General features: G+C 39.5%; 1 protein-coding gene across 1 annotated transcript; it reads right to left on the reverse strand.

Moving 5' to 3' along the window:
- Nucleotides 1–2,192: 2,192 nt before the first annotated feature.
- LOC148100117 (uncharacterized) lies at nt 2,193–9,243 on the reverse strand. The gene is made up of 13 exons (XM_087848837.1): nt 9,054–9,243; nt 8,257–8,393; nt 7,687–7,993; nt 6,958–7,040; nt 6,741–6,793; nt 6,476–6,518; nt 5,237–5,307; nt 4,947–5,036; nt 4,517–4,827; nt 4,223–4,401; nt 3,773–3,942; nt 3,018–3,232; nt 2,193–2,918 (listed from the first exon to the last, which is right to left on the reverse strand). The coding sequence occupies exons 1-13, from the start codon at nt 9,241–9,243 to the stop codon at nt 2,683–2,685; spliced, it is 2,085 nt and encodes a 694-aa protein (XP_087704963.1). The 3' UTR covers nt 2,193–2,682.
- Nucleotides 9,244–18,025: the final 8,782 nt, after the last annotated feature.

Below are 18,025 nucleotides of genomic sequence, written 5' to 3' on the forward strand. Positions count from 1 at the left end.
TGTTGTTATTTGCATTTACCAGCTCACCTATGTCAGACCTTTTGATAAACAAAATTCTAATGAAAGTGAGAACATGTTCACTGTTACATCTTTCAGAAAATGTTTTGAAATTGTGGTGCACAGTTCGGAATAAATGTTTTTCAAAAACCATTGCGTCTTTTTAGTAAATGTTTATTTCCAAAATAAATTTCTAGAAGTTCAGAACAGTAAAATTCCCGCTTTTTAGAATTAATTAGAAGATAACTCTTACGTAGTTAAACTAAAATACTCTTTGAGAGTTAATATATAAACTCTTAACACCAAGTGTTAAATTATCAACTCCAGAGAGATTTGGTGTTTAACACTAAATCAGAGTTAACATACCAACTCTCCAAAAAGAGTTAAATTAACACTCTCTGGTGTGGACCCATATAGACACTTTAAAAGTGTTGAAATCAAATCTGACAGTGTTAATTTGGACATGCTGGATTTGCTGTGTGGGTCCATTTTATGGTCGCGTCGTTCTGTCATGGTGTACTGTGCAGGCAGGAAGGACTAGACCCAAACGCAGGACTCATAGAGGCAAAACATGAACTCAAAAGTGGCTTTTATTGCTGACCAAGGAAAACCAAACAGAAAGCCTAAACTGGAAAGCTAGAATCAAAATACACAAGAAAATATCAGGAAGGAGAACTGACGTTAACGACGCGACAACAAGTACTGACTGACAGGGGCTAAAATACACTGGCAGGTACACAGGGAACAGCTGGGCACACAGCTGGAAGTCATTAGGCTAGACAAGACAAGGAAGTAAAGCAGAATACATTAACATGAGACAAGTACGGTGGCCCTGAAGTGCAAATCACACCAACAAATTGCTAAACACAACAACAAAATTGAGAGGCCCTGAAGTGCAAATCACACCAACAAATTGCTAAACACAACAACAAAATTGAGAAACACAAAAACAAATGGAGAATCACAAAACAAAATTGAGAAGCACAAAAACAAAATTGAGAAGCACAAAAACAATACTGAGAATCACAAAATCAAATTAAGAAGCACAAAAACAAAATTGAGAAGCACAAAAACAAAATTGAGAAGCACAAAAACAAAACTGAGAATCACAAAATCAAATTAAGAAGCACAAAAACAAAATTGAGAAGCACAAAAACAAAATTAAGAAGCACAAAAACAAAATTGAGAAGCACAAAAACAAAAGAAGAATCACAAAAACAAATTGAGAAGCACAATTACATTAAGAAAACCGGAAAGGGTAGGTACCAGTCGGCAACAGGAGACATCACTGATTGGATGTCCGCGCTGTTCGTCTTTGGAACCGGAAGTTACTCTGCCTGTAGCGCATTTCGTTTGAAGAAGAACGGCGGCATGTTTTGTCCTAGCTGTGGGAAAAAGCTGGTTGAGGAGTCACCGAACTTTTGCAGCGGCTGTGGCGAGAGGCTTTATCACGCATCTTGCATCGGAGACACTTCACTCCCATTGAGTAAGTTAATAAGCATAATAAAATGTTTGTTATTTATTGATTTATTAGCCTAGCGTTAGCTGTTTCCAGACCATAGCAGACCAGAGGGCTGTTCCACTAAGTGAGCTCAGAAAATCGAGGCTCATTTGAAAATGCACGCAGCTGTCAAAATGACTGCTCAAGACCTTTCTAGTAGTGAAGCTTTGAGGGCAGTTCTAGTGTTAACAAACCTCGCAGCTAGGGTGCCACGGACCAGACTTGTCCACAAGCATATTGCATAATGAATGAGCAGAAAGACTGCAGGTTAGCCTCGTTGCTGGAACCGAATTTGGGGCAATCGAGCCTGGATTTTCAGAGTGAGCCTAGCTTTTGGGATTAGCTTGCTTCGTGGAACAGTCCTCTGAGCATTTATTGTCTAAGTAATGTTATTGCTTAAGTTGGTTAATATATATTCATAATTTTACACATAAGTATGATAGAGCAGTTTATAACATGTCACTGCATGCGTTGATTTATATAGTTCCATATTGTCAGCAAAAAATCCTTCACTGTTCTATTTTCATTTTGCAGATATGGTTCAAGAGACTGTGGATTTGCTGTTGAGGAGAGGGAACTGGATGTGTTTCCCGAGGAGGGGCTACCGGTTGGATTGTGTGGTGATCCAAACATTGAGGAATATTTACAACAGGCTGTACAACAAAACACACTGCAGCAGCCACAAGACTGGGAATTGGCCACAGAACTGTATTTGGCCCTGAAGGACATAGCTGGGTTTTTGACATTTGTCAGAGTTACTCTGACGAAGACACACACGGTGTCGAAATGTTAGTTTCTTTCCTTTTTTTGCACCTAATAAAACCTTTGGACTTACTTGAGTGCTCCAGCCCTTCTGTTTTTCCTTCATTTTTTAATGTTAGTAGTGTTTCCTTTCCCTCTTGCTAAATTGAATATAATATTGTTCATAATATACAGCAACTGGCATGGATTTAAATATTAACATTTAACCACAAGGAAACATTTAAAATTTTCTTTAATAAAACCATTTACAAATAGTGTCCAGCATTTCTGTCACTTTTCCAACATACACAATATTCAGAAAAAACAACTAAATGTTTAACAATATGGAAGTTGCTTGTCACATGAATGTCTTAAGTAGTGTGCCAACGGCAGCTGAACCTAACAGGGTAACTCAGTAGCTGTAACTTGATGACCTTGCTGATTTAAGAACATCCAAATCCTGGAGCATTTTGAATTCCAAAGTCCATGTTGGCCTTAAAGATGCTGTATGAGTCACAGATGGGTAGCTTCAGAGTATTTGCACACGTGTTTTCAACTGGAAAAGGCAAATCACTTAAAAACTGGATGCATGGTGGTGGTGTCATTCCTGCCGGTGGAACTGCCGTCAGCCCTGTGGCAAACATCATCAAATCTTCCAGGCACACTGCTGTTGCCTTCTCTGAAAGAAGAAAGTAAACACTGTAGTACATTACAGAAAATTAATTTCCTTACCTCTCCTTTCATAAAACTATAAACAAATAAAAACGGCCATTCAAACCTTCACAATCAAGGAGATAATCTGCCCAAAAGCCAAGTGTTAGGACCTCCTTATGCCGCTTGTTGCTTCCTGCTGGGCTGAGATCTGGTCTGAACATGCTCTCCAGTTCTGAAGCAGTCAGGGCCTTGGCAGAGAAGCATAGGAGTGGGGCCAGCACACTGGAATGTTGTTGCAGTGCACTTAAAAAATTCAGACTTTCCAGTCCATCTTTAAATCTGCAAAGGATAGACAAATAACTAATAATTGGTTTATAGCTATAACTATTGCAGTCTTCTAAATTGTGTTTAAATGTCTTTACCTACTAGATCTTTCATTATAAATTTGGACAGATTTCAAATGCATAGAATCACTCATACACAAAAACAATTCATAGTGCTCAGAAATTAACTGTGACAGCAAAAAAAGAAGAGCGCATTGGGATTTCAGCATTTAAAAAAAAATAGTGCTTTCACACTGGAATAAACAAGTGTCAAACAAGGGATCACCTCTTTTTATAAATAACTGAAAAATTAATCATGTTGCATGACTATGATTATTATGGGTCATTGTGAACAATAAATGTATACTAAATTAGAGTTCTAGTGTCAAAAGGTTAATAGCGTGCGACCGTGGCTCAGGAATTAACTTGTTGTTCATCAGATCACACGGATGCTACTAAATCAGTTTTTTCATATACATCTGAAGGTCTGAAAATGTCAGTGGCTGCTGTGATGAGCAACTGGCCATCCTGAATTTAAAAGGAGTAATGAGTTTACCGTTGAATGACACTTTGGTTTCTTTCAAGGATGTACCATCTGAGGTACTCCTCCACAAATGCTTGTTTCTCACAAGGCTTGACGTTTCTGAGGCATCCAGCAGTTTGGAAGATTGTGCTGTTTTGCAAAATAAGATTATGCAAAGACTCCTCTGATTCAGCTTTCAGGACCTATAAAAAAAAAAAAAAGGTTTACTGTAAGAAAAACAAAAATATAATTTTCACTACTTTTACGATTCATTCAAACATTGGATTAAAAAAATAATCAATTTGTTATTTCACTTGTGTTGTTGGGAGGTGGAAATCTGTCCTTTCAGATTACAGAATCTACCTTGAACCTACTTTCAAGATATGATCCAACCCGGATAACTTTTATCCTGATTAAATCTTTTAAACTGGCCCCAAGTGTCTTCTAAGTAAACCCATTCCCTGAGCCTAGGTAATTTTCTACCTGATGTAGAACTTTTGTGATCTCCTCATCTTGCACATCTTCTACAGTGGCGCTGAAACTCTGATTCCCTGTGATGTGGTTGACCAGGTTCTTGGAGAGGAAACGTGGTGCTGGTCCCCCATGCACAATGGATACAGCGATCATCTTTCCTGCTAAAAAGTACTCATCTTGCCTGGCAGCTGTTATACAGGGCACATAATTATCATGGTTAATTGCTATTAAATATGCTAATGAAAAAAATAAGCCAATTTTTATTAAAATTTCCATTGTAATAATTACAAAGAAAACATCCACCTCTTGAATTATATACAAGATAACGGCTCTCTGGAGGTCCATCAAAGATGGGGCGATTTCTCAGACTGCCCATAAGAAGTGTGAGGAATTCACGCCTCGGGCCACCTGTATCCAAACCTTCTTCAAAGCTGCCAGCATCATCATTAAACTTGATGAACATGTCGTAGTTGTCAGAGTATGTGCTGCGTCGAAATCCTCTAACAGCTCCATCCCATACAGCTGACCTTGATATATTGAACCTGCTGACCTTCTTGTGGTCAAGTTCCAGTGCCAAATTTGCAATAATTTCATGTGCCTGCAAATTGGTGTCTCTAAAAAAAAAAAAGGGAAACTTATTTTTTAAAGGTGTATATACTTCTCTCATGATTGCATGATGTCTTGTACAGAACAAGATGGCGGTTAATTGGATTCAAATGTTTAAATTACTAACACAGGTTCTTCTGGGGGCTCAGCTTTGGCTTCGTTAGGAGTAGGCTCTTCATCATCAATCACAATCGGTTCAAACAGCTGTGTGTAGTTTCTGCAGAGTGAAAACATGTACACAAAGTGTAGATGCAAAAAGACAAATGCATAAACATGCAGTTCCAGTTTTATAGAACGATTCTACTATTTTTTTTCTGAAGAATCTAATGTAAAAGAGTCAAACTACATACATTTATAATAATTGTGTGTATATATTTTGTGCAACCCTCTGGAATAATTACTCAAGATACAACGCACCTGTAACAGGAGCTCTCGACCGTGAGGCATTCAGTAGTGCCTGTATCGTTTTCTTCTTCCAAATCTATGACCTGGAAATACAGAAATGAGGATGAATGAAAATTCATATTTGACCAATTGATAATTATTTTAATATAGGGAGCCTAAGTCTCCTCCCCTTCTGGTCTGCTCATGGGTCCCTGAACAAAAGAAAAATGAATGGAAGTGAATGGAGCTATAAAAGTTATTTTCTGGTCTGCTTTGCCTTACTCTCTGAATCACACATATGTTGTACTTCAATTTAAATAATAAATAATTGTGTTTCAACTATGTCTGTAATGTAATTTGAGATTTGTTAGCTTGTAAAAATTCGTCATTAAAATGACTACAAGTCAGATGTCGCAAATATGACGTCGCCTCAGAAGCTTTTCTCCCCCAGCGTAGCTGCTAATTATCACATGGCCAGATTTATAGTGGTTTTCTCCACATCATCCTGGAAGAAGGATTCGAAGCTCGCTAAACAAAACTAAGCTTTTCCTCTTCTCTGTGTCTGGTTCGATGATGTCAATTTTGTGAGACGAACATTTACATTTCGCCATGTCTTTTCAAACAAAACCTAAAATAACCTTTGCCACCTGTCGCTTAAGCACTTTTTGGCATCAAAATGTGTTTATATACTTCACGGACATCATATTTTAAATCCATGGCACACATCAAACGGGATCAGAAAATAATTTTTATTGGCTCATAGACTCCTATTTTTTTAGCAGTAGGGGACCCATGGTCCGGAAGTAGATGGATGTACCTTAGGTTCCCTATCCCAATAGATTATCTAAAGGTACAATAAGTAAGAATGAAATAAGAAGAACATCCTGTGGTCAAATTTGTGTACTGCAGTCTATCTTTATAAACAAACGAGTGACTCTCCCTCCTCCCGTTCCATGAGTTTCATGGCTACGGATCAGCGCCAGAAGATTCTAGATGACAAAGACGAGTCATACACAGTTAGTTTCAATGTAACCTTCCTTCCAACATGATTGAAACATTAGACTGCTTTGTGATTATTTCATGTAGTATGACTTATTGTACCTTTAAGGGGTGGATGTTATAATCTATTGATAGTATGAAAATTGAGGATGTGAAATGCATTGTATAATAACAATGAATGTAATAAGCAAACAGTGAATCGTTATCTAATTGCAAAGTAAAGGCGATGGAGATTGTCTGCTGCACTGTTTTACTAATAAAAAAGTTTTTTACCTGTTGTACTTCATTAGCAAGCACAAGATCCCCAGCACCCTTCCTTAGAGAACAAAGAAAAGCATTATTGTTGTGTACTGTGAAAATATTAATTGACACTTTGAAAATATTTAAGCATCTTGATTAAGAAACAAGCAATACAAGTATTATGTAGTCCATGTTCCAAAAACCATATACAGAATGAATGACAAAAGTGTATATCTCATTAATACAAAGTGTAGGCAAAAAACAGTAAAAGATTACATGTTCTTAAAATATCACTTACTCATATTCTGCCGCTTTCTGTAAAGGACTGCTTTCATGTTGAAGTTCCCATGGCTGAAACAAACAAACAAACAAACAAACAAACACACGCACGCGAGCACGCACACACACACACAAAATGTATTTCACATATAACTATTAACTGTTTTACTGAACTGAGGCAAATGGTGGTGGCTAAACAACAAGAAAACTCTATAAAAACTTTAAATTGTACTTACCAGTGTATCAGCAAGATCAAACTCAGAGGGCCTTTTAATAACAATCTCTGGGTCAGAGTCAGACAAGTCTGAGTTTTCTCCAACTACAAAACATGAAAACAAATCAAGCTAAGCTAACTAAATTCATACTAATGTATGAAACTTTATTTGATCATCAATAATAGATTAATACGACAGGCATAAAGTTAGCATTGAAAACTCATGACTCAGTAGATCCAAAAATGGCTGAATTTCATGTTTCCAGGAAGAAACATAACATATACAAGCTAATTTAGGGAGCAATGGTGGCAGAGGAGTTAAAAGCCCGCCCTGTAATCAAAAGGTTGAAGGTTTGAGCCCTGCTCAGTCTGTCGCAGTCGTTGTGTCCTTGGGCAAGACACTTCACCCTCCATGCCAGGTGGTGGTAGTGGGAGGGATAGGTGGCATCTGTGTACAGCAGCCTTCCTTCAGTCAGTGAATCCCAGGACAGTTGTGTCCACATTGTAGCTAATCACCAGCAGTGTGTGAATGTGTGTGGGTGAATGACTGGTTTTGTTGTGAAGTGTCTTGGAGGGGTTGTAGAACCCTAGAAGGTGCTATATCAAATACAGGCCATTCACCATTTTAATGTAGGTATGCTATTGACTTGGGTGCTTTATGCGTAATGTTATCATTTCACAATTTCAAAATTATCAGTTGTTGAAACTAAGGGAATGTGTGTCAAAATCCAAACAAACATTAGCAGCTTACCATCTTCAAAGTCACTCTTCAAGCAGATGAAAACAGTGATTCCTTGATAAGGCTTGCCAACTTCAGCCTTATAAGCCTCAAGTGTAAATGGTCTTTGTGTTCCAGGGACAGTAATGACCTCAGTGCCATCCGGATACAGAAGAAGGAAAGGTCCATCTTTTAGATCTTTGTTAAAGTCCTTCATTTTTTTAACAGCTTGATTGAGCAGACTTGTGGCAGTAGCGTCAGGGTCTGTTGTTAGGAAAATAGTTTTTCCACGGTATGGCTTCAAACCACCCTTTTTAATGGTCATCAAGCCGACATTTATCTGTAAGGAAAAAGACATGAACAATGGGCCAAGTAGATACTAATATGACTCTAAGCAGATCTATTCAAACTTGAATATTTATTAACTGCAAAAGAGGGATCTTCCTGACAACCTAAATGTACAATTACTCGTAAACAATTGTTCTTATTCTGGATAGCTTTACTACACTGAACATTTTTTACACAACTCCCCTAAGGAATAACAAAAGAATGTCATTAGAAAATTAACCTCAACTTGTTTTCAGACTGAGCTAGCCAAACTACCTGAACCTTTCTTTTTTCCTTTTTCTTTAAGCCCTTCCTCCCTTCAGAAAACTTTTGCCTCTCTTCATTTTTCTTTTTTCTGTATTCTATGAAGGTGCTGAAGGTTGGAGTCGGGCAGTTTGAGGTAGTCTGTGATGCTAAAGGGAAACAAAGGAAAAATGTACTACAATGTCACACATTAAAGACATTCATTCATGTGACATTCCATTGTCCACACAACACGCAAATAAGGACAACACTGAATAATCTCACTAGAAAATTTCTACCAAGGAATGACAATGCAACTGATACTATTGACCAATACAATTCTACACCAGTAAGTTTTAATGTATAGACACATAATAGTGTTAGTTCCTAAAGTTAACCAAACATAATAAATGAACTAATTTATTATCGTTTCAGTTGTGGAAATGCTCAGAGGACTGTTCCACGAAGCAAGCTAATCCCAAAAGCTAGGCTCACTCTGAAAATCCAGGCTCGATTGCCCCAAATTCGGTTCCAGCAACGAGGCTAACCTGCAGTCTTTCTGCTCATTCATTATGCAATATGCTTGTGGACAAGTCTGGTCCGTGGCACCCTAGCTGCGAGGTTTGTTAACACTAGAACTGCCCTCAAACCTTCACTACTAGAAAGGTCTTGAGCAGTCATTTTGACAGCTGCGTGCATTTTCAAATGAGCCTCGATTTTCTGAGCTCACTTAGTGGAACAGCCCTCTGGTCTGCTATGGTCTGGAAACAGCTAACGCTAGGCTAATAAATCAATTAATAACAAACATTTTATTATGCTTATTAACTTACTCAATGGGAGTGAAGTGTCTCCGATGCAAGATGCGTGATAAAGCCTCTCGCCACAGCCGCTGCAAAAGTTCGGTGACTCCTCAACCAGCTTTTTCCCACAGCTAGGACAAAACATTCCGCCGTTCTTCTTCAAACGAAATGCGCTACAGGCAGAGTAACTTCCGGTTCCAAAGACGAACAGCGCGGACATCCAATCAGTGATGTCTCCTGTTGCCGACTGGTACCTACCCTTTCCGGTTTCCTTAATGTAATTGTGCTTCTCAATTTGTTTTTGTGATTCTTAATTTGATTTTGTGATTCTCAGTTTTGTTTTTGTGCTTCTCAATTTTGTTTTTGTGCTTCTTAATTTGATTTTGTGATTCTCAGTTTTGTTTTTGTGCTTCTCAATTTTGTTTTTGTGCTTCTTAATTTGATTTTGTGATTCTCAGTATTGTTTTTGTGCTTCTCAATTTTGTTTGTGTGCTTCTCAATTTTGTTTTGTGATTCTCCATTTGTTTTTGTGTTTCTCAATTTTGTTGTTGTGTTTAGCAATTTGTTGGTGTGAGTTGCACTTCAGGGCCTCTCAATTTTGTTGTTGTGTTTAGCAATTTGTTGGTGTGATTTGCACTTCAGGGCCACCGTAGACAAGACCTTTAAAAGTAAAACAGGAAATTCACAGGCTGAACTCAGAGACAATATCAACACAGTACAGAGTTACATAAGTGGTAAGGTGGCAAGCTCGGAAATACAGAACAGACACCAAAACACTAGTAAACATGAACAGTAGAAGAAAACAGACTAATAAACAATAATACAAAATCAAAACACTGGACCACAGGCCCAGGGCCGTAACACTCTACTTTTAAGATTAGGCTTCAAACTTTCCTTTTTGCTAAAGCATATAGTTAGGGCTGGACCAGGTAAGATAAGATAAGATAAGATAAGATATGTCAATCAATCAATCAATCAATCTTTATTTATAAAGCACTTTTCATACAAAAAGAAAATGTAGCACAAAGTGCTTTACATGGTTAAAAGCAGCCCCCCCCCCTCCCCCCCCACACACACACACGCACACACTTAAAAAGTAAAATTGGACTGGGTACGCATGAGCCAAGTGAGGAAACACTATCATGGGGAGCCGTCTGCACCGGAAGCCGGTCACAGACCGCAGCCTCCAGGCTGGGCACACAGCAGGAGGGAGGCAAAGAAGCCCCCCAGCCAGGCTGAGAGGACCCCCAGAGCCCCAGCAGCCGCGGTCGATCACAGCCCCAGTGCAGAGAGCGCTCTCTGAGGAAACACTGGAGATATGACCTAATAAGAGTATATACTGGGTAAAAAGATAAAATAAATAAGAACGGGATACAATATAAATATAAATATAAATAGAGTAAGAAGATTAAAAAATGAATAAGAATAAAATCAATAAATATTAGGTAAAACCTAAATTAACAATAAAATAACAGGATAGAATAAATAAGCGTAAAATAAATAAACGTTAAGTAAAAGCTAAATTAAAAAGGTGGGTCTTGTTCTTAAAAACATGTACGTTCTCTGAGCTCCTCCGGCAGGCTGTTCCACAGATGAGGACCATACCACTGAAAAGCTGCCTCTCCGTGAGTATGTGTCCTGACTTTAGGGACAATCAAAAGGCCAGTACCAGAGGACCTCAAGGTCCGCGAGGGTTCATATGGTAAAAGCAGATCTGAGAGATAAGAAGGCCCAAGACCATTAAGACATTTTAAAACCAATAAAATAACTTTAAAATCGATCCTGAAACACACGGGGAGCCAATGCAGCGATTTTAGAACCGGTGTAATGTGGGCCCGCCCTCTGGTCTTTGTCAGCACACGAGCTGCAGAGTTTTGTAAAAGTTGTAAAGTTGAAATATTCTTTTTAGGAAGACCAGAGAGCAGGGCATTACAGTAATCAATGCGACTGGTAATAAAAGCATGCATCAACATCTCCGTGTTGGCCCGAGAGAGAATAGGGCGGACTCTGGCTATATTTTTTAGATGATAAAATCCAATTTTGGTTACATGTTTAATATGTGGCTCAGAGTCAAAAACAACACCCAGGTTTTTCACTTGTAGCGAAGGACATAGTGAAAATGCCGGTAATTTAGACAAGAGTTTCTCTCTCTGAGCCTCAGGACCGACGATTAAAACTTCAGTTTTGTCCTGGTTAAGCTGTAAAAAGTTTTCTGCCATCCAAGATCTTATATCTAAAATACAGTTAAAAAGGGCATCCATTGGTCTGGTGTCATCAGGAGACATGGAAATGTACAGCTGAGTGTCATCAGCGTAACTGTGGAAGTTCACTCCATGCCTCCTGATGACACGAGAGGGAGCATATACAAATGAAAAAGTACAGGGCCTAAAACTGACTCTTGAGGCACACCACATGTCATTTTATGGATCTTAGAGGAGCATGTATCCATACTCACCATAAAAGTTCTGTCTGAGAGATAGGAAGTGAACCAGTTGTGTACAGCACCAGAGAGGCCCACCATGTGTTTCAGTCTGTTTAAAAGAATAGCGTGGTCTACTGTATCAAAGGCTGCGCTTAGATCCAGTAGCACCAGGACTGAGAGCTTTTGGGAGTCCCAGTTACATCTAAGATCATTTAAACCTTTAGGAGAGCAGCCTCTGTGCTGTGGTTCATCCTAAATCCAGACTGGAATATCTCCAGGATCTGTCTATCATTCAGAAAGTCATTAATCTGAATAAAAACAAGTTTTTCTAAAATTTTACTTAAAAATGGTAAGTTGGATACAGGTCTGTAGTTATTAAAATCATTACAATTCAAATTGCTCTTCTTCAGAAGGGGCCTCACCACCGCCGTTTTAAAGGCAGCAGGGAAGACGCCAAACTGAAGAGAGCAATTCATCATATATGAAAGCTCAGCTTCAAAAGATCCATAAAGTGTTTTAAAGAGTGAAGAAGGGATTGGACCTAAAAGACATGTGGTGGGTCTCACTGTGGAGAAAACTTTCTTAAGGTTCTCAGCATTAACCAGGACAAAGCTGTGTCTCCTCAGGTACAATCGAGTCCTCAGATGTGTTTAAAATCATATTGCGAGAAGATAAAATATCAGGTCTGATGGCACTGATTTTTCCCCTGAAGTGGTCTGCAAACTGCTCACAGAGCGAGTCTGTGGGGTTCTTTGGGAGCTGTTAAAATCAGGGTTAAATAAATGATCTATGGTAGAAAAGAGGACCTTGGGATTATTTTTGTTATTACTGATTATTTTGGCAAAGTATGAATTTCTTGAATTCCTTAATATATTATTGTACATTTTAAGTTGCTCGCAAAATATTTCATGGTTGATTGTATTTTTATTTTTCCTCCATCTCCTTTCTGCTGCCCTGCAATTTCTTTTGAATTTTTTGACTTCTTCGTTTCTCCAGGGTGATGCATGTTTTACGTTAATCTTTTTGGTGGTAAGTGGAGCAACGGAGTCAAGGCTTTTCTTCAGTTTGCTGTTAAAATGACTAAAAATAAAATCACAGGGTGCAGGTAAAATCACAGGGGGGCATTCGTCTAAAACCCTGGTAAAATTTGCAGCCACTTCAGAGGTTAGATAGCGCCTCCTCACAGTTTGCACCGAGGTCTCCCGCTGAATAAAACCAGTGATGTTAAAAAACACACAGTAGTGGTCAGAGACAGCCAAGTCAACAACAGAGGACACACTGGTGGACAGCTCATGGGTGATGACCAGGTCCAGAGTGTGTCCTTTGTTGTGAGTCGGCTGCGTGACGTGCTGGGTAAAATCCAAACAGTGAAGAATGTTTAAGAATTCTTTTCATGCAGGGTCAGAAGGATTATCTATGTGCAGGTTAAAATCACCGGTTAAAATTATCATATTATATTTTGAATGTATGTTTGTTAAAAATTCTGAGAATTCCTTGATAAAAGCAGCACTGTCTTTAGGTGGTCTATAAATTGTGACAGATAAAACTGGAGGGCTGCTGAAAACAATAGCATGGAATTCGAAAGTGGTAAAATGATCAAATAAAATGTGTTTGGTGGTGAGTGTGTTGTTGGCTAAAGATGCAGTCCCACCACCTCTCTTACCACTTCTAATAGAAAAAGAGAAATTCAAATTTGGTGGGGAGGCCTCAGTGAGAACAGCTGGTGCATCCGAACCCAGCCATGTTTCAGTTAAAAATAAACAGTCAAGTTTATTATCTAAAATTAAATCATTAATAATAAAAGACTTGTTCAACAGAGAGCGGACATTTAAAAGTGCCATACTGATTGAGACCGGTGGATTTTTGACAGAGTTGAATGGATGTTGACATTTTTGAAGAGGCCGGAGGTTATTCATGTTTTTGGAGTTACTGGATTTATGATAATTCTGTTGCTCTCTGTTTGTGATTATAACGGGTATTGTGTTGACTGTGGGAGAGAGAGGTCCGAGTCCAGAGTTTTGTGTATTACTGTTAAAAGTGGAACAAATATAGGAGCTGGGACCAGGGGAACATCAGTCAGTGACAGACAGATCAGCAGGTAATGTCGGTTTGGGGTAGTGACAGGGCGGTGTGCGGGAGTGCTGTACGCCAAATGCCAAATTGGCGGACAGCAGACGGCGTCCCCAGGCGTTGAGGTGGAGCCCGTCTGCTCCAAAAAGATGCCTCCTCTCCCAGAAGGCATCAAAATTGTTAATAAAACCCACGCCATGGGAGATACAGGCGGAGGAAAGCCAGGTGTTAAGGCTGAGCAGCCGGCTGAAACGGCCTATCCCTCTGCCACAGGTGGGGGTGGGCCCGGAGATAAAAGCACTCACCTGCAACTGACCAAGGAGGCTGAAGAGTTGGAGGAAGTCCAGCTTCAGCAGCTCAGATTGCTATGGTCCCTGTGCCTCCCCGGCCAGCCCAGTGTGGCCACAAGTGCTGTTGTTTTTCTCTCGCTCTCTCTCTCCTACCTGTCTGCCTGGGCGGAGCTCTGATTGGGCTCCTGCCCTTGGCCACGCACCTGCAGCTGATCTCAAGCGATTGCAGTTCTCTGGCTCTTAAGGCTGGGGCTCTGAGCTATTCGTCGCTGGAATATTGAGTAACTCTCGTTAGTATTGCCTGGCTTCTTGCAATTCTACTGTTCCCGTGTTTGCCTTCGACTTACCCTCGTCTGTGTAAATAGGTTACCTGGATCAGCCCTTCTGTGACCCCTGGACCCCGTGAGTGAGAGTGAGCTGCTTGTGTGGAGACTGTTTGGACGAGGAGCAGAGCGAGTGTGAAGAAATGTGTCTCCCCAGCCTGTTGATCCCCGGGACCCTGGTGTTTTCCCCCACCCCTTCACATGTATATAGCGCACCAGTGTGATTAATAAAGTGTCGTTGAACCGTGCTACCTCCGTCTGCGCCTGAGTCCGTTCCACTCCCGTGACAAGATAAGATAGCCTTTATTAGTCCTACACATGGGAAATTTGTTTTATCACAGCAGGAAGTGGACAGTGCAAAAGTTATGAAGCAAAAATTAGAATACAATAAGAATAAATACAGTACACAACTGTACAGAATAGAATAAAATAAAATACTATATACAGTAGAATAAAATAGAATAAAATATACAATAAGAAAAAAATAGAATACAGGTGACCCTGAATCCTCCCTTAGTTATGCTGCAATAGACGTAGGCTGTCGGGGATTCCCATGATGCATTGCGTTTTTCCTTTCCAGTCACCTTTCTCACTCACTATGTGTTAACAGACCTCTCTGTATTGAATCATATCTGTTATTAACCTCTGTCTCTCTTCCACAGCATGTCTTTATCCTGTCTTCCTTCTCTCACCCCAACCAATCACAGCAGATGGCCCCGCCCCTCCCTGAGCCTGGTTCTGCTGGAGGTTTCTTCCTGTTAAAAGGGAGTTTTTCCTTCCCACTGTCGCCAAAGTGCTTGCTCATAGGGGGTCATATGATTGTTGGGTTTTTCTCTGTATCTGTTATTGTAGGGTCTACCTTACAATATAAAGCACCTTGAGGTGACTGCTGTTGTGGTTTGACGCTGTATAAATAAAACTGAATTGAACTGAATTAAAATACAATGCATCTTCCTGAAAGAACTGGTACCCACTTGATATTTTCTCTTTTTTTGGACTATGTCATCCATGAATCGCCACCTTATGATGGAGGGGTTTGTTTGTCACAGTAATCCAAGAAAGTGTTGTTTAACTGGTAGGATCCTGATCTGTCCCAACCAGTTTGTTCATAAGTAACACTGTGTTCAAGCATACAGATGTTTATAAGTGCGCTTGACACTAGTACACCTTAGATTGCAGGGTGATGATCAATTGTGTAATTATTACTAGATCTATGTTTTGAACAAGACTGGTGTGCCCAAACGTATAGTAAGAGTGTCCTGGAAGCATGTGGATAAAGCCCTGGCCCATGGGATTTTCCATTTCCACCTCCAGGTGAAGTTTAACAGCAGAGAGGCCTCCTCAGCCTGTCAGGTGGCAGAAATGAGTCTCCTCTGAAATGTGGCTCTCCTTTAATGATAGGGTGAGGAATATGGCCCTTCAGGAGGGACAACAAAATCCCCACAGAACAATGGAGAACAGAGGATGATCGGAAATTGTTTAGAGTAACAGAGAAAGTTTTCTGAGCCAGGAAAAATCCGAACCACTCCTCAGGAGTGAGGATACTCCCCTAATCTGTAGCCACGGAAATATCATTAAAAAGTCTTCAACAGCACAGATTCAGTGCTGTGAAGAGACTTAAAAACAGGCTGAACGTCAAGGGCAAAAGTGTTTTCCATCCACTGTGCCATGGCACATATGTGTGCCGTGAGAAAGATTATGTGGTTTCACCTGATTGGTACTCTACCATATTTTACATCTCACCCTGGGTCAACACCCCTGAATCAAATGATTAGTTCATCACCAGGTCTCTGGAGAACTTCAGGACATGTTGAGGAGGTCACTTAGCCATTTAAATTAGCTGTGTTGGATCAAGGACACGTCTAAAACCTGCAGGACACCAGCCCTCAAGGCCTGGAGTTGGACACCCCTGCTCCAAGCGAACAATTACATTCTCTTCCACTAGAGGGAAGTACAACTTCTTGCTCCAATTAAATAGGTTGCCAACTGCCAGTAAAACAGAAGAAGACGAAGAAGAAATTGCATAAAAGTCATCCTGTGAGTGAGACAACGCAGTGCTTATTAGCATTAGATATTTGAAAAGAAAAAGTAGCCAATCTGTCCTGAGTCCTGGAGAAAATTCCAAACTAGTGATGGGATTTCCGGCTCTTTTTAGAGACCCGGCTCTTTCGGCTCCGAACCGGCTCTTCAGGTTGTTTTGTTGCTTTAATTAATTTATTATTAACAATAATATAAAATTATGCACAAAAGGAATTACTAATGTATTTATATATGTTTATATATAAGTATATGCGGTGGCCCGTAGAGACAACGCACGTACAAACTCCAAAACACATTTCTAGCATTAACTGATCTTCCAAACAGAGCTACCTAGATCACTTAAATTACACAATTGAAAGCAGGAAAGCATGTGTGTATTGTTTGTGTATTTATACACAGGCACTCATATATATTCAAATAATTTAAAAAAATGTTTACCTGTTATTACCACACACCAAATCCGGGTGTTGATACTTCCTGGCTTGTGTAGCCACTAGGTAACAAAAGCTCAACACTGCCCCCTAGCATCCTGGAGCACTTTTGTTGTGTTTTTACGTGCTTTGGAGTTTTTATGTGTTTTGGAGTTTTTATGTGTTTTGGAGTTTTTATGTGCTTTGTCTGTAGGGGCACCCGTAAATATACTTTTATTTATTCACTCCACATAAAATGTAATAAATAAATCATATAATACAAAAACCAACTATTTACATTTCAACTTTTAACTATTTAAATTTTCAGCTTTTTCCTTTAAAAAGCTGAAAACACAAAGTGAAACAACACAAAACACTGCAAACCACAACACAATTAAATATAAATTAAAATATGAAAACAGAAAGAAGATGCACATTCTCTGTCATATGGACCTGCATGAATAAACTTTCTGAATCCTTTATCATCTGCAACTGAAAATAGTTGTGGATGATTACTATACCTTTCTAATGTGACGTTGTTGTCCCTGCCTCTCTCTCTCTCCCTCCCGCTCTGTTCCTGTGCTACTGCGAGCCTTGTGCTTTCCCAGCGCAAAGCACAAGGCTCGCGTGCGGAGTGAAGCGGGAAAAAAGTGCGAGAGAGAGGGTGAGAGAAAGAAAAAAACCCACTTGCGTCGTTCACTTCAAACAGTTGTCTCTAAGAGCCGTTTCGTTCGCGACCGACACATCACTATTCCAAACAGGATGAAGGCCCTAGCATGAGTAGTGGTCAAAAGAAGGCAAAAAAGATATACTGCGGACAAACTGAGCCAATTCTGCTAAACCTGGTGTGCGGGGGGAAATTATCAATATGCTTTTTGTGACATTTTTGTTTGCTGGTGTGCCGTGTGATTTTCCTAATGTGAAATATGTGCCGTGTCTCCAAAAGGTTGGGAAACACTGGTCTAAACTGAATCAAAAGTAGAGGGAAAGAAAAGGAAAAGAAATAAGATCTCTTAAAAATATCATTAAACACAAAGCACTCAACTTGTTTTTTAATCACCTTTTAGCAGAAAACGTTCAATTTCTTTCTTTTTGCATTGTATGTTGTAGGTCCCATAGAATATTATTAAGAAATCCCCATGTGTTCATATGCATTTGCCATAAAACCTAATGACAAGTTCTGTTACGTCACTGGAATTTACTTCCATTTATATGCTGCTTATCTCGTTTCACTAAACAACAGTAAGTCACGTCTTGTCCTCTTCTTTGTCAAAGAAACATATTGTCAGTCGGTATGATATCAAATAGTTTTATAACTTTAAATTTACTATGAAATGTGACAAACCTGCTCCATCATTGTCTTGTATTATTTGGCCTTTGAATGCTCATAAAGAATTCAATATCACTTTTTATTCTCATTATTCATTATTTGCATGTTATTAAACAA

This window comes from Neolamprologus brichardi, chromosome 12, assembly GCF_056152115.1.
Source record: "Neolamprologus brichardi isolate AB-2024 chromosome 12, ASM5615211v1, whole genome shotgun sequence".
Classification (NCBI taxonomy): domain Eukaryota; kingdom Metazoa; phylum Chordata; class Actinopteri; order Cichliformes; family Cichlidae; genus Neolamprologus; species Neolamprologus brichardi.

Bases quoted from the DNA above. Each gene is read 5' to 3' on its own strand.
- LOC148100117 (XM_087848837.1), bottom strand. From the start codon at position 9,243: ATGTCCGCGCTGTTCGTCTTTGGAACCGGAAGTTACTCTGCCTGTAGC. The intron at 4,402-4,516 runs GTGGATGTTTTC...CCTGTATAACAG, and splicing joins TCTTGTATATAATTCAAGAG to CTGCCAGGCAAGATGAGTAC. The intron at 2,919-3,017 runs GTTTGAATGGCC...TTCTTCTTTCAG, and splicing joins TTATCTCCTTGATTGTGAAG to AGAAGGCAACAGCAGTGTGC.